General features: G+C 42.5%; 3 protein-coding genes across 3 annotated transcripts; all 3 read left to right on the forward strand.

The window, feature by feature from the left end:
• Window positions 1-290: 290 nt before the first annotated feature.
• On the forward strand, window positions 291-3,557 carry LOC127779466 (probable serine/threonine-protein kinase WNK1). Its single transcript, XM_052306246.1, has 7 exons — window positions 291-558; window positions 651-688; window positions 776-1,003; window positions 1,225-1,445; window positions 1,558-1,715; window positions 1,825-2,257; window positions 2,361-3,557. The coding sequence occupies exons 1-7, from the start codon at window positions 475-477 to the stop codon at window positions 3,311-3,313; spliced, it is 2,115 nt and encodes a 704-aa protein (XP_052162206.1). The 5' UTR covers window positions 291-474; the 3' UTR covers window positions 3,314-3,557.
• A 4,005-nt stretch (window positions 3,558-7,562) lies between these two features.
• Window positions 7,563-8,357, forward strand: LOC127778455 (40S ribosomal protein S13-2-like). Its single transcript, XM_052305062.1, has one exon. It carries the CDS (start codon window positions 7,666-7,668, stop codon window positions 8,119-8,121), a length of 456 nt encoding a protein of 151 aa, XP_052161022.1. The 5' UTR covers window positions 7,563-7,665; the 3' UTR covers window positions 8,122-8,357.
• A 366-nt stretch (window positions 8,358-8,723) lies between these two features.
• Window positions 8,724-11,550, forward strand: LOC127778456 (uncharacterized). Its single transcript, XM_052305063.1, has one exon. The coding sequence runs from the start codon at window positions 10,840-10,842 to the stop codon at window positions 11,194-11,196; it is 357 nt and encodes a 118-aa protein (XP_052161023.1). The 5' UTR covers window positions 8,724-10,839; the 3' UTR covers window positions 11,197-11,550.
• Window positions 11,551-13,927: the final 2,377 nt, after the last annotated feature.

The raw sequence follows: 13,927 nt of genomic DNA on the forward strand, positions 1-13,927 counted from the left end.
TGCTACGCCGACAATCCCAGCCTGAAAATAATTTGATTGTCATTGCTACCACATGAGGGTGATCAGCCAGCCCAGCTCTCCCCTCCAATTGAATAATCACCAACTAACCAACGACCATATCAAGAATCCCAAGCTCCTGTCAGCGTTATAATAATCACAAAAAAAGGAGAAATCCAGGCATGTAAAATCTCAGGTAAAAACACCAGTAAAAACCCAAAAATTTTATCTCGACTTTTTCCATGATCCATCTCGTGCACATCGATCAAATCTCTCCATCTCCATCTCTCTCTCTGCCCACACCACACCACCATGTGTGCCCACATCTCCTCGACCAGGCCTCTCTCTCCTACTACATCAATCCTCTCCTCTTCTTCTCCCTCCTCAGTCCCTATCCACTCTCCTTCCTAGCAGCAGCAGCAGCAGCAGCACACAGCGCGGCAAGAAACAGGGAGCTTCAGGGTGAGAGGAGCTAGAATGATGGGCCCCAAGGCCAACGCCGCCGCCGCCGGCGACCTTCCGGAGTACGCCGAGGTCGATCCCACCGGCCGGTACGGACGGGTACGGCACCATCTCCTTCAGCCTCCGTTTCTTGATTCTATCTTGCTTTTGAGTTTTTACCAGATTGCTGATCCGTTCTTTTTGCTGTGCAGTACAACGACGTTCTTGGCAAGGGCGCGTCCAAGACCGTGTAAGATAATTCTTCTTGTTCTTGTTCTTCATCTTGTTCGTTTTGCTCGGCGGCTTCTCGCCTGACGCGAGGGGTGGTGGTGTGCAGGTACAGGGCGTTCGACGAGTACCAGGGGATGGAGGTGGCGTGGAACCAGGTGAAGCTGCACGACTTCCTGCAGAGCCCCGAGGACCTGGAGCGGCTCTACTGCGAGATCCACCTCCTCAAGACGCTCAAGCACCGCAACATCATGAAGTTCTACACCTCCTGGGTCGACGTCTCCCGCCGCAACATCAACTTCATCACCGAGATGTTCACCTCCGGCACCCTCCGCCAGTAAGCAAATCAAATCTCTCTCCCGGTTCATCCACACGCTGTAATAACGCTAACGCACGCCTCAAAGCCCAATCTCCCAAAAGGATGTTCCTTTTTCCTGCCCAACCCTGCCCAACTGTAAAAGACGGAATCTTTTTTTTTTCTTTTTTTTTTTTTGCGTGTGTGTGATTGGTTCTTGGATTGATCTGATTTGCTGTGGTGTGGTGGTGATTACTGATTAGGTATAGGCAGAAGCACATGAGGGTGAACATATGGGCGGTGAAGCACTGGTGCAGGCAGATTCTGAGTGGATTGCTGTACTTGCATAGCCATGATCCACCCATCATCCACCGGGACCTGAAGTGTGACAACATCTTCGTGAATGGGAACCAGGGGGAGGTCAAGATCGGTGACCTTGGCCTTGCCGCCATCCTCCGCAAGTCCCACGCCGTCCACTGCGTAGGTAAGGCGTCTCTGATTGGCTAGATAGTGCTACTGGATTGTGCTCGTGATCCCAATTTGCAGTAGTTTTACGGGAATTTGATTGGGGTGGAGGTGTGGGATTGTTTGGTTAGGCACGCCGGAGTTCATGGCGCCGGAGGTGTACGAGGAGGAGTACAACGAGCTGGTGGACATATACTCGTTCGGGATGTGCGTGCTTGAGATGGTCACCTTCGAGTACCCGTATAGCGAGTGCACGCACCCGGTGCAGATCTACAAGAAAGTGATCTCTGTAAGAATTGCCTCCTGGATCCTTGTAATGTTTGCAGCACTTTGTGATTCTGGTGTGTGGCTAGTTCGAAACGGTTTTTGCTGATTTTAGCTAGTGGTTTGGCTGATAGGGTACTAAGCCGGAAGCGTTGTACAAGGTTAAAGATCCGATGGTGAGGCAGTTCGTCGAGAAGTGCCTGGCCACTGCATCCCGGAGGCTCTCAGCGAGAGAGCTGCTCAAGGACCCATTCCTGCAGGTTGACGATTTGGTCTTTTGTCCGGGTGATGGAGATTACAGCCTGATGAACTATCTGCGGCAGCCTTATTTAGAACACGCTTATAGTAATGTCTCCATGATGAGTAATGGATTATCTGAAAGCATTGACGAGGATACACCAACGGAAGATAGATGGGATTGTGAAGATGATGACATTAAAGCTGATGGTATTGACTTGTTCAATGGGCATGAAGATGAGCCTCTTGGCAATGTGGATATCACAATCAAAGGGAGAAAAAGTGAGGATGGAAGCATATTCCTCAGATTACGGATTGCAGATAATGATGGTATGCACAAATGTTCAATTCCTTAAATTCTTGGGTTAAATTCAGTGCACCCAAAAAAATGCCAAATTGTATTATTCTTGATATCTAATTTCTCACTTTGCAGGGCATGTACGGAACATCTATTTTCCTTTTGACATAGAGGCCGATACCGCATTGAGTGTTGCAACTGAGATGGTAGCCGAGCTAGATATAACTGACCATGAGGTTACTCGAATTGCTGAGATGATTGATGGCGAGGTTAGTGCACTGGTGCCAGATTGGAGGCCTGGCCCAGGCATAGAGGAATCTCAAGACACTACATACTGCCATAACTGCGGATCAAATGTATCGTCATGTGGTTCACTTTATGCTTACATGTCATCTGCTGCTCGAGGTTGCCAGTGTGCAGAGCTACATGGGCGGTTTGAGGAGATAACATTCCAAGCCAATGGAGAGCAGACCGATTTGCAGGACTCCGGAGGCAGCTCTGATGATGGAGGTGGTCAAACACAACATGTCAAAGATAAGGAAGCCGTACACAGTAATGGGTTTGTACAAATGGGTAGAAGAGGTCCTCCTGATCAGTTTTGTTTTAGTTCATTCCAGGAACAGTCTTGCTCACCTCGGCACTATGAGTATGACACTAGCCTCCAAGCAAAAGGGTTCGACATGAAGCATGAAGTAAAGATGGCCAAATACAAAGCACGGAAAATGGCACATCTAAGGAGAGCTATTCATCCATCTCTGGACTTTGACAGCTTGAATGGAGAAAGGAGGATGAAGTCTTCACTGAACAAGTTACAGTCTTTTCATATTGGCAAGAATCACAATTTCCGCATACCGACCTGCGAGCAAAGCCCAGGCGCTAGAGACGCTGAGGAGGACCCTGACATTTTTAATCTAGCGTACCATAGCCGGCACCCCGATCCAGGAGCCCAAAGGGCCCGGCATTGTGAGGTTGATGCACAGAGCAGTCCAGATCTCTTGTTTACAGCTAGGAGTTACTACACAGGAGCTCAGCTGCCAACAAATCTCCCAAGAACAAAATCTGTAACCCTAAATGCTATTGATGCCTGAAATGCTTTCTTGCCGTGTAAATTCCATAGAGTATAGAGTGTACATTGCTTTGGTTCTTTTTGTATGCAATAATATGAAGTATAGCTATGTAGGCAAGAAACTGAAATGCATCTGGGTCATCTGTGGATATGCCAGAGCTGTGTGTAACTTCCTAGCTTGAGAATTTAGAGGGTTGCCTTTTGTCTTGGAAAGAAAAGATTACATTTTTTGGATGATAAAAGAGGGTCTCTTGTTAGGATGATCAGGTGCAATCTGCTACACATTTGCTTCCCTGATGCGGCCTAGTTTACTCACCATGGCATCTGCCAAAGAGATATATTCCTGTACACCATGATCCAACAAGCCAAAGCAGGATTGAATTTTCATATCTTTAGAGATTGCTATGTTCTTACTGTTAGTTAATTAGGCATAAAGCAGGACTGCAAAAAGCATTGTGCCTAAGCTGTGAATCACATGACCCAAATCAGGAGCTGGAACTCTGTCCTGAAGAGCCTGCTGGCACATGACACCTATGAAGTGGACATCCATGATCCATCTCTACTAGTGGCAGTAGAATAATTGGAGGTTGTATCGAAGGTACAGACATGCCAGCAACTGTATTTGCCAACTACTAATTCAATTGATACCGCACTATTATTGTCGATTGATCCTCCCATCATACCACTTGATCCTACTCGGTTGGCATTTGGCAGCCTCACACTGCATACAAACATGAGATGTTGTTTCTGTCTCCTACTTTCTTGTTGCTAACTGTAGTGTTTTTTTAGGTAAAGAAAAAAAAAGCAGAAATGACACACAAAAAATGATTTGATCGTCACAGGAACGGCCACCTTTATAGAAAATTTAAGAAACCTCTTTTGCCGGCAACAATTTGTGTGTGTTGTGTAGAGCAAAGGATGGTCACCACATGCTGCCTGATACTAATATTCTCACTTGCTACTGCCAGCTCGTCTTGCTGGAGCAGGACAAAGGGGTCCATCTCCATCCATGGATAACTTGTGGAGAAGATTTGGTCATCATATATCTGATTATTTGGGGTTCTAAGGTGATCTTTCTTTTCTCCCTTTATGTGTCATTTCATGATACTTTTGGCATGGCATATGGTATTCTGTAGAAATGAACAAAGACACATGCAAAAAAACTGTGGTCTAAACTACTACTAGAAAGTGGTGATGATACCTTATCAAATCAAATGATCCACAACAATTGTTTATCCATAATTCTATAAGTGGGCTCCATTATTTAGGATAGACAGTTTTTGTGGTCACTGAAAGTTGGCATTAAAATGAGTGTCTGAAGATGAGTCAAAAGTGACAGACAGTTAAGGAACACGCACAATCCTGATAAAGTGACTTAACAAGTTAACCTAACAACTTTGCAAAGGTAGGAGTGTTTTATATTCAGGCTGCAAAAGGAGATTCAGATAAGCATCAAAGGCAGGAGGGTGAGGTGGTGAGGTGAGGGTGGTAGGAGATGAAATGCAGAGTAGCCTTTTAATTTTGCCATTGAATAATTCATCTTCTGGATCATGGTCCTGTACTCCTGTCCCAAAGTTCATTGAATTGGAGGAGAAACAAGGGGGGCACCCTCTATCAGTCTATTGCCTGCCCTCATGGATGCATTCCATATTGCTGACCTGCCTAATTCTGAAGACTTGATAGTACTGCTTGTATTAAAACAGTACACGTTTCTCTGTAGTGTACCTGTCCATCAGTTAATGCCACAAGACAAATATCACACAAGATTGGCCGTGGTTCAGTACTGAAAATACTAGTATTTGACAGCCTGAGAAATTCCAAGTTCTGTAAAATTCATAGTTCCAAAGGAGTCACAAGGGTAGAAGTGTAGGAAAATTGTCAATCTTTGGTTTGAGAGGATATTTATGATAATTGATCTAATTTCTATGGAAGTTTTGTAAAACTCATACGTTCGAAACTCATATGAAGGTGTAGGGCAAATTGTCAATCTTTGGTTTGAGAAATGCACTTCATTTACGTATAGCATGAGCCTAGTGGGTCAACCTAACTTCTTTTTGCCTTCCAAGAAAATAAAATAGGAAAAAGCTCATTGGTGGCAGAAGCAAGCATAGGAGTAGATCATCGAAAAGCCTATGACCTTATCCAAAATTGCAGATGAGGTAGTTGCTTTTCTAGGAAGTAGTAAAGAACTGGATTACTAGAACGCTTGATAGATGCAAAAGTCTATTGTCTATATACCTAAAATTCGCTGTTCCCAATATCACACAAGTTTTTCCCTTTTTTTCGACAAAATGCAGATTTAGCCACATGACATAGGCATCTAGTATATCTTAATCATGATGCATAAAAAAACAGGTATCTAAGCAGGTTTCGTTCTTCAGGGATACAGCCTTTGCATGTAGATTGTGTGATGCACTTCATCTTCTCTAGCTCTTGCCTTTAAAGTTCTATATTATATATTATTTCTGGTGAGGAAGCACCGGTGATGTGATGGTATGGCTCTATCTATAAGTTTTTCAAATTATGATGATGCTCATAAATATTATGTACACTCAAGTGCATTTTTAGGAGGATTTTAATGAGTTTAAGAAGCTATCGCTTGCCTCATATGATGTGCATCAGTATGCACGTCTTTTATAATCCCTCCGTCCCAATATAAGTACACTAAGTTATTCTACTATAAAATGTCTTATCCGATCTTAGTTGTATTTATATTGGGACAGAGAGAGTATAATTGAAACATAAGTCTACTGAGAAAGGGAAACTAAGCTATGTACTTCGTACTAACCTTGATTTTCTATATTTTAGGACTTTTTAGATCTCATTTTATAAATATACTTATGAAAAAACTTATTCTAGAAATGAACCCTTATTCTCAACGCTAGAGTCATTGAGACCGAGTACCTATTTGTAAAAAAACTCAAAAAGGGTTATGATGTAAATATTTTTCTTGGGATAATTTTCAAAAAAAAATTTTTAAAAATAGGTCACCGGCGCTAGTCTCTTTGGTGCCGACCCCTCTACATTTTGGACGCCACAGGGGTGAGGGTGTCAGCGCTGGTGTTGTTAAGTTTTATAAAGGACCAAAATATAAAAATCCAGTACTACTATCATCATGGGCTCCTTCGGAACGCATGTTTTTTCATGACTTTTATACATTACCTCAATTTTGATAAAATTATCATACTATTGCTTTGTTATAAAGGATGCATTTATAAACATGATACGGCTAATATAGGGCTGTCAAAAAAGCTTGAGACTCGCGAGCTGTTCGAGCTCGACTCATTTTAGGCTTGATTCGAGCTCCATACGAGCCGAGCCCGAGCCTCCCCCTCGCGAGCTTTATCAAGTCGAGCTCGAGTTTCTAACGAGCCTAGTAATATATGATTTTTTTGTTGTTATTTAATAAATTATGAGATCAAATATGTTATTTTGTATGTCTTGTATTGGCATCATATATTTATTTTATTCTTTTTTCCTCAGCTATTAATACGATGAACTAGACATTAATTAGTTTTTTAAAGATTATTCTTGAAATATAAATTATTTTACTTAAAAATCAAGCTCGAACCGAGCCTATTTAAAAGCATCGAACATTTTATAGGCCGGTTTGAGCTTGTATCGAGCAAGCTCAAGCTCGCTTGAGCTCGGCTCGTCGACAGCCCGCTGATGCACGAGTTTTCTGGTTGCTTGAATCACATAGTCCAGGCTGCTGTCATACGTCTTGCAGATCAGAGCAGCTTTCTGAAAAAGCAGCCTCGTCATTAGTCACTTAATTATAATGCTTTAAAAGAGTCGTGCATGCCGACACCATTGGCCGTAAACTTTGGACCTGTACATCTAGCTACAATCATATCTTGACATAGATGTGGAAAGGACACGATTTTAATTCAAAATCATGTAGTACAATGTATATGGACGGGCGCACAACTATCAGCTACTTTCTCCGATCATAAATATTTAACGTCTCGAACAAGAAATGATCAATTTTTTAAACTTTGATCATTACTCAGAAAGGTAGTAGTTGTTTGAATCTTTGACGAAGAATTCTTCAGAGTATCTCGCTCCGAAGAGGTGGATTAGCGACTAAGAATTAAGTTGGGCTCTTATTAGGCCGATTCAGTAACCATAATGTAGCCGTCGATTCGACATCTGCCTAAATGGGCCGCATCTATCACTCCGAATCATTATCTACTGGGCTTATATTAAGCCAGGCCCACATTTGCATCCTCTAGGCCCACCACACAGTGCTATACTAGTCTATTACTACTGCGCTGAGCAGCTTCCCATTTCTAGGTTTCCCTCCTCGCCGCCGCCGCCGCCGCCACCGCCGCCGCAGCCTCCTCTCGCTCCGCCTCACCGCCGCTCGACGCCATGGGCCGCATGCACAGCAGCGGGAAGGGGATGTCCTGCTCGGTGCTCCCCTACAGGCGCGCCGCTCCCGCCTGGGTCAAGACGTCCGCGTCGGAGGTGGAGGAGATGATCGTGCGCGCCGCCAAGAAGGGCCAGCTGCCGTCGCAGATCGGGGCGATCCTCCGCGACGCCCACGCCGTCCCGCTCGCCCAGGGCGTCACCGGCGGCAAGATCCTCCGCGTGCTCAAGTCCCGCGGCCTCGCGCCCGAGGTGCCCGAGGACCTCTACTTCCTCATCAAGAAGGCCGTCGCGATGAGGAAGCACCTCGAGAGGAACAGGAAGGACAAGGACACCAAGTTCCGCCTCATCCTCGTCGAGAGCAGGGTGCACCGCCTCACCCGCTACTACCGCCTCGCCAAGAAGATCCCCGCCTTATTCAAGTACGACTCCACCACCGCGAGCACTCTCGTGGCCTGAAGTGGAACTGAAGGTTTCGTTCGTTTTAAGCTTCTTTTTTGGGCGACTTGAATTCTCTTGACAGCCATGGAGTTTTGTTTAATCTTAAGTAAGTAGGAATGCTTTTGTTGGTGTAATGTGTTAAAATCTACCTCCTGCACCTGAAGAGAAGTTGCTTACTGAGACTCGGATCAGATTTTATTTTCCTGAAAGAAAGGTTATTCGCAATGATATGAATGGGTAGTTCTTTCTAAAGATGTGTGATAATAGAAAATGCAGTATTTGAGTGATGTATGATGCATGATCAGGTTGTCGAAATGCAGTACTTTTTTCATGTTGTCAGGTATGCGATGGTGAATTGTACCAATGTCCAATGGTACTAGGTTTGCTATGATTTGGCTAGCCTACATTATTGATTATTAGTGGAAAGAGTACTATTAAATGGTAATGTTCAATGTTTGACCTCTTGTAGCAGTGTTTATTTGCTTTTCCATGCTTCAAACTTTTGGACTAAGAGCTCTATAAACATTATTTTGGTAAACTTACTTGAAGGATTTTAAGTTGGGTGATGTTTACTCATGATACAATGTGTAACACAAATGCCAAGGAAAATGATATTTTGATCCAATTAGTCTATAACTTCTGATATTGGGCAGGAGTACGAGATTATATAATATTTCTTTTTTTTCTAGCTACCATGTGCTGGTATCAGGGTGTAAGTTGTAACCTCTAACCTATTGAATTCTGCTGGTGCATAGACTAGTTCTTTTGTTGATTTTATAAATTATAAATCCATCGTATGCCATTTCTTCTGCTCGAGTCACCTTTGCTAATATTCCAATAGATATGCTTGCTCATGATTCATGTTTGAGAAACAGAGCTCATATCTCTGGTCACTTGAAGTTCTGAATGAATTCTTGTGAAAATTGTCCTTTTTTTGAAAAATCTGTGCCATAACATTTGGGAGCAGAAACATTATTGTGACAGCATCACATTTTTGTCTTTTGAAGTTATGAAGTATCCAGTTATGAGTACTAGTTGTCCTTTTGACTTTCAGATTGAGCTTTGGACATCTGTTTTGATTAGATTTAAGATCTCTGTAAGCAAATTTAGCGACATTTCAGTGTTAGGCCAGTGCACAATGTGAAACTAGCATTCATATTTTCATTTTAGAACCAACAGTATTGCCTAGCAAGGTTTTTTATTGACACTTCTTTGATTTGCTACTATACTTTGTGCTAAATCCACTGTTCTGACTGGAGCAGGTCTTGTTCCTGGATTATTTACATAACAAATGATCCAGCTAACATGCTGCGGCCACTGTATCATGTTTAGAAAGTAGAGCTCCAATTGCAGGTGAATTCCAACTGTCAGTGCAATAGGGTCTATTGGGAGCAGTCTCCTTTTGGGTATTTTAGGTCAATATGATCCAAGATCTTGATTAGTGGTTTGTGAATATATTCCAAGATCTGGTAACCTGATATCATGTCTTTTTGGTCCAACAGGTAGATTTCGCCTCACATGAATCAATCGGACCTATTGTCAGTTTGTCACTAGGTGTTTGTACATGTTGTCTTTGTAGCATAATTAGTACTGATGACCAATTAGCAGCAGCTAACTCCATTCATGCTTTACAATGATTGATGAAATAAAGCATCTGCACTTTATCATCTGGACGACTTGTTGGCTGGTGCTCGCGGCGCTGGGAATACCTGTCGTATGTGCGCCGCTGATCTGAATAATGTTGTGTGATTTTAATCAAGTTGGATACTTGATTTGAATATATTGCAGATATCGTACCTACTTGCTCTGTTTGTTTGTTTGTTTTTTGGTTATATTTCTAGGCAATGCATTGTAAGTTGAAGGCCACCATCACAGTATCAGCTAAGGGTGTGCATTTGATCTTTACCTTGTAGAGGTCATCAAACTCTAATCGTACCTGAAACTTTGTGTATTTTAGTCTTTACCTGCCATGGTGAAAGATTTGTTGACTCAATTTGATAGGTCGTTTTACTATATTACTGTCATTGTGATCGTGCTCGGTATGTAGATTTATTTATGCGGGATGCATATGCTGCCCAACATCATTAGGCCACTAACTTACTGGTATTGTCCCACACTAATTAAGTATTCTGACTCTACAAAAAACGACTTCAACTAAGGCACCCTATGCTAGCATGCTACACCTTGTTTTTATCTCACTAGTCACTAAGATAATTTTAGGCAAAAGATCAAGTAGATAACCAATAATTTACTTTGGTATCCTTGGCTACTTCAGGTTGTTGCCTTGTTGGATTGAGATGCCATCGAGGCATATGGTACGGATAATTAGCACTGACAGTAATTACATACTCAATTCAATCAGCAACACAGATCTGAGTGTGAGGAACAACCAACCAGGCAACCACGTTCTGGTCAAAGCCAGGCAAGAATTCCTTGATGCCTCCAAGCTCAGGATAAAACAATGACGCTTCCGGTACACTTGCTATCCAGTTGAATACATTATGCGAACATATTGCCATTTCTTTAACGATCTTTGATCTGAATAAACAACTCGTCTTCAGACATGGCGCCATCCGGGCGGACAGTTCATCGCCCTCGTTTTATATATCTAGATCTGAACACAACCTGCTGCACTGCATTACCATCCATCTCTTCTTCTTCCTCTTCTACTTGAGCTGAAGCTGAAGCTGCCATTGTCTTGCTGAGCTCGTTTGGATCTCTTTGGTCTAGCTTGCAATGGCTAGCGTCGTGCAGTACCAGGCGGCGGCGGCGGCGACGGCGATGGCGTGCGAGGAGGAGTTCATGCCGCAGGGGCTGATCTCCTGCTTCGGGCGGTCGCTGTCGAGGGCGTCGTCGGGGCGGCACCTGGAGTACTGCAGCAGGGACGTGAGCGGCGGCGGCGAGGATAGCCGGCGCATGGCGCAGGAGCGATCGGCGAGGGCGAAGCTGCGGTGGAAGGCCGTGGCGCAGGAGATCATGGCGAGGAGGAGCGGCGGCGGTGGCGGATCAGGGCGGCGGAGGAAGACGGCGTTCAGCTACGACTCCAAGAGCTACGCGCTCAACTTCGACGACCAGGCCGCCGGCGCCGAGTAAGAGCTCCAGCCTCCAGCTGCTACGTCGCCGGTGAGCTAGAGCTAGCTGCAGAGACGGGACAGACGAGCGCGTGCAATATCGCGCTCGCGCGCGACGGCCGGCCGGCCGGCGAGGGGACGGAGTGCTCGCCGGTAGCTCCTCCGGTGACCTACCCGGTGGTGTGCATTGCATGCATGGATGGCGGGATCCATGTGAAGACAGAGAGAGATCAAGCTTGAAGAATGAAGAGCCTGAAGGGCGGTGGTTCTTGTTCGAGTTTTGTTTCTTTGGCTGTTTTTTTTTTTCATTTTTGAGATTGTAAACGTATGCATCCTGACATCTTGAATTGTTGATGTGGTGCAGTAAGTAATAAAAAACTGAGGCATTTATTCAGAAAGTATTCACTGCGTTTTATGGCTTTTTATCTTATACCTTCCAAATTCCAATGGCGGTTTCAAACAGCAGATGGTTTCAGCAATTGTTTTGCCTGGTTTTGGAGCAGTGGTAATTCTGTTATGTGGGGGGGCACTTGAATGTTGAAACTTCAAGCCTTGTTTCTTTTATTTTCTGAAGGCTTCAAGCCATGTTAGTGTATCGGTATAGCTGTTTAGTAAATCAGCAAGTGGTTTCCGTACTCCACTAATCTTCACAAACATGAACCAAGAGGGTACAGCAACGTGCTGTTGTTATGTCTCGTCATGTGCTGCATAGCGGTGCCGGTGCAGTAGTGTCATTTGGTTTGTGGAAGATATTGACCGGCAAATTAATACGTCGACGACTACATGCCAGTTTTCCATTCTCTGGATGATGCACACGCCAAGGACCCAAAGCATGCATGAATGGCTTCCTACCATGATAGTTAGTCGTTGCCACTCATTTATACCGGTGGCGAACGCATGATTTATTGGTCGGTTATTCACTTGATAATTACATGCACCTTGGATTTGATGTTTGATAGACTAGTGTTAAGAGATTTGAGATAGTTGACTACTAGACTATTAGTACCTCCTCTAAACTAATAATACTTATCGTTTTAGATAAGGGTAAGATCAAACTTTAAAATCCTTCATTGAAAATTATTTTTAAAACACTTGTTTTCAAATATAATGACTACATGCATATGTTAGTCTTGAAAAGTACTTTAATAAAACCATATATTTATTAATACTTTTACACGAATTATAATGAAAAATAATGGTCAAAGTTGTTTTTGGAGACCGTACTCTTATCCAAAATAATAAGTATTATCAACCTGGAGGGATGAAGTGTTGTGAGCTAGAAGTGCATAAGGAGTGAATTTGTTGAGAAAAAAAGTATTAGGCACATTCGAGTATAAATACATATAATATACTACATATATTATGCTTTTAATGAAAAATTTGGGTATTTCCAGGAATACAAGAATACCCATTGATTTCGCCATTGAATTATATTGCCCCCATCTTTCACTTGCAGACGACGCAACTATTTATAGCAAGGCATCTATAGTAATTTTACCAATTTTATTAGAATTCAGTTTTTGAAGATGTTTGTAGGGGTAGATGTGCTTATAAGGGTGCGTGCGCCTTTACTGTAGGTGTTTTTTTTAAAAAAAAATAAATCCAAACATCGGTGAATCAAGAGGCTTTTCAGGTTAGGGTACAGAATGTGTCCCAGTCCTCCCGTTGCTTCTCATCTCTTCCATAACACGTACTCCCTCTGTAAAAACAAAAAAAATCAACCTAGAACAGAATGTGACATCTCTTAGTACAACGAACCTGAACAACCCTCTTCTTGGTTGCGTTTTTTTTATGGAGGAAGTAGACAGATAGAACAATGTGTCTACTTATCATGCCATTTTGTTTGGGTATTGTGCAAACTGCAAAACTTTCCCTTGCTACAACTCTCAATGCTAAAATCTCTATAACCGATTTCAGGGACTAAACTCTACTTCTTATTGGACCACGTGGAGCTCCGTAAATTTGGAATTGTCTCCTCCAAGAATCTGCCATGTGTCCATGTGGAGAAAACTAGCCTAGACGTTTCATTGTGAAATGAAAAAAAAATATATTGGCGTGTACAGCCCAGTCACGGATGCCTGCCTGGGCCTGGTCGTCCGGTGCCGTTGCTACAGCATTTGCATTGTTTCCTTCTCAAGCTAATTGTGCACACAAGACCAGGCATAAATGAGATAAACGAAAGTAAAAAAAAACAAAGAAAAAATATATATAAATTTTCAAAAATTATCTAAATAAATAAAATACATTATGGTTAAACCCGAAAATTGATTTACGTACCTAACCATACTGATATCCCATATTTATATGAAATAAATAAAAAAACTAAATTACAAAAATAAGTCGAAACATTGGATGAAAATTTGCAATATTAACAACCAATATTTCTTCGAATGTGCATTTCACTATTGATACTGTATGCACAATTTTTTGCTTAAAAATTGCCACAATTTTGAGGAAACATAACTTTACGTTTTTTTAATAGCATCTCTAATCATGTGTCTAATTATTGGCAATCACTAATTACAATCCAACTTTGTTTTTTTTTCATTCTAACATAAAATTAAATTCCATCTTTCTGAGACAAATACAAAATTATATTCCATTAATTAATATTTCCTTTTTGAAAGATTATTTTATGGGTGTTAAACTAACTTGTGTAAAAATATATTACTACACCAGTTTCAAATTACCGGTCATTCTCACATTTCAATTTCTAGATCAGGATCCCCTATCTTCACCTTTCATCAATGCCA

Source organism: Oryza glaberrima, chromosome 7 (genome assembly GCF_000147395.1).
Source record: "Oryza glaberrima chromosome 7, OglaRS2, whole genome shotgun sequence".
NCBI classification, from domain to species: Eukaryota; Viridiplantae; Streptophyta; class Magnoliopsida; order Poales; family Poaceae; genus Oryza; species Oryza glaberrima.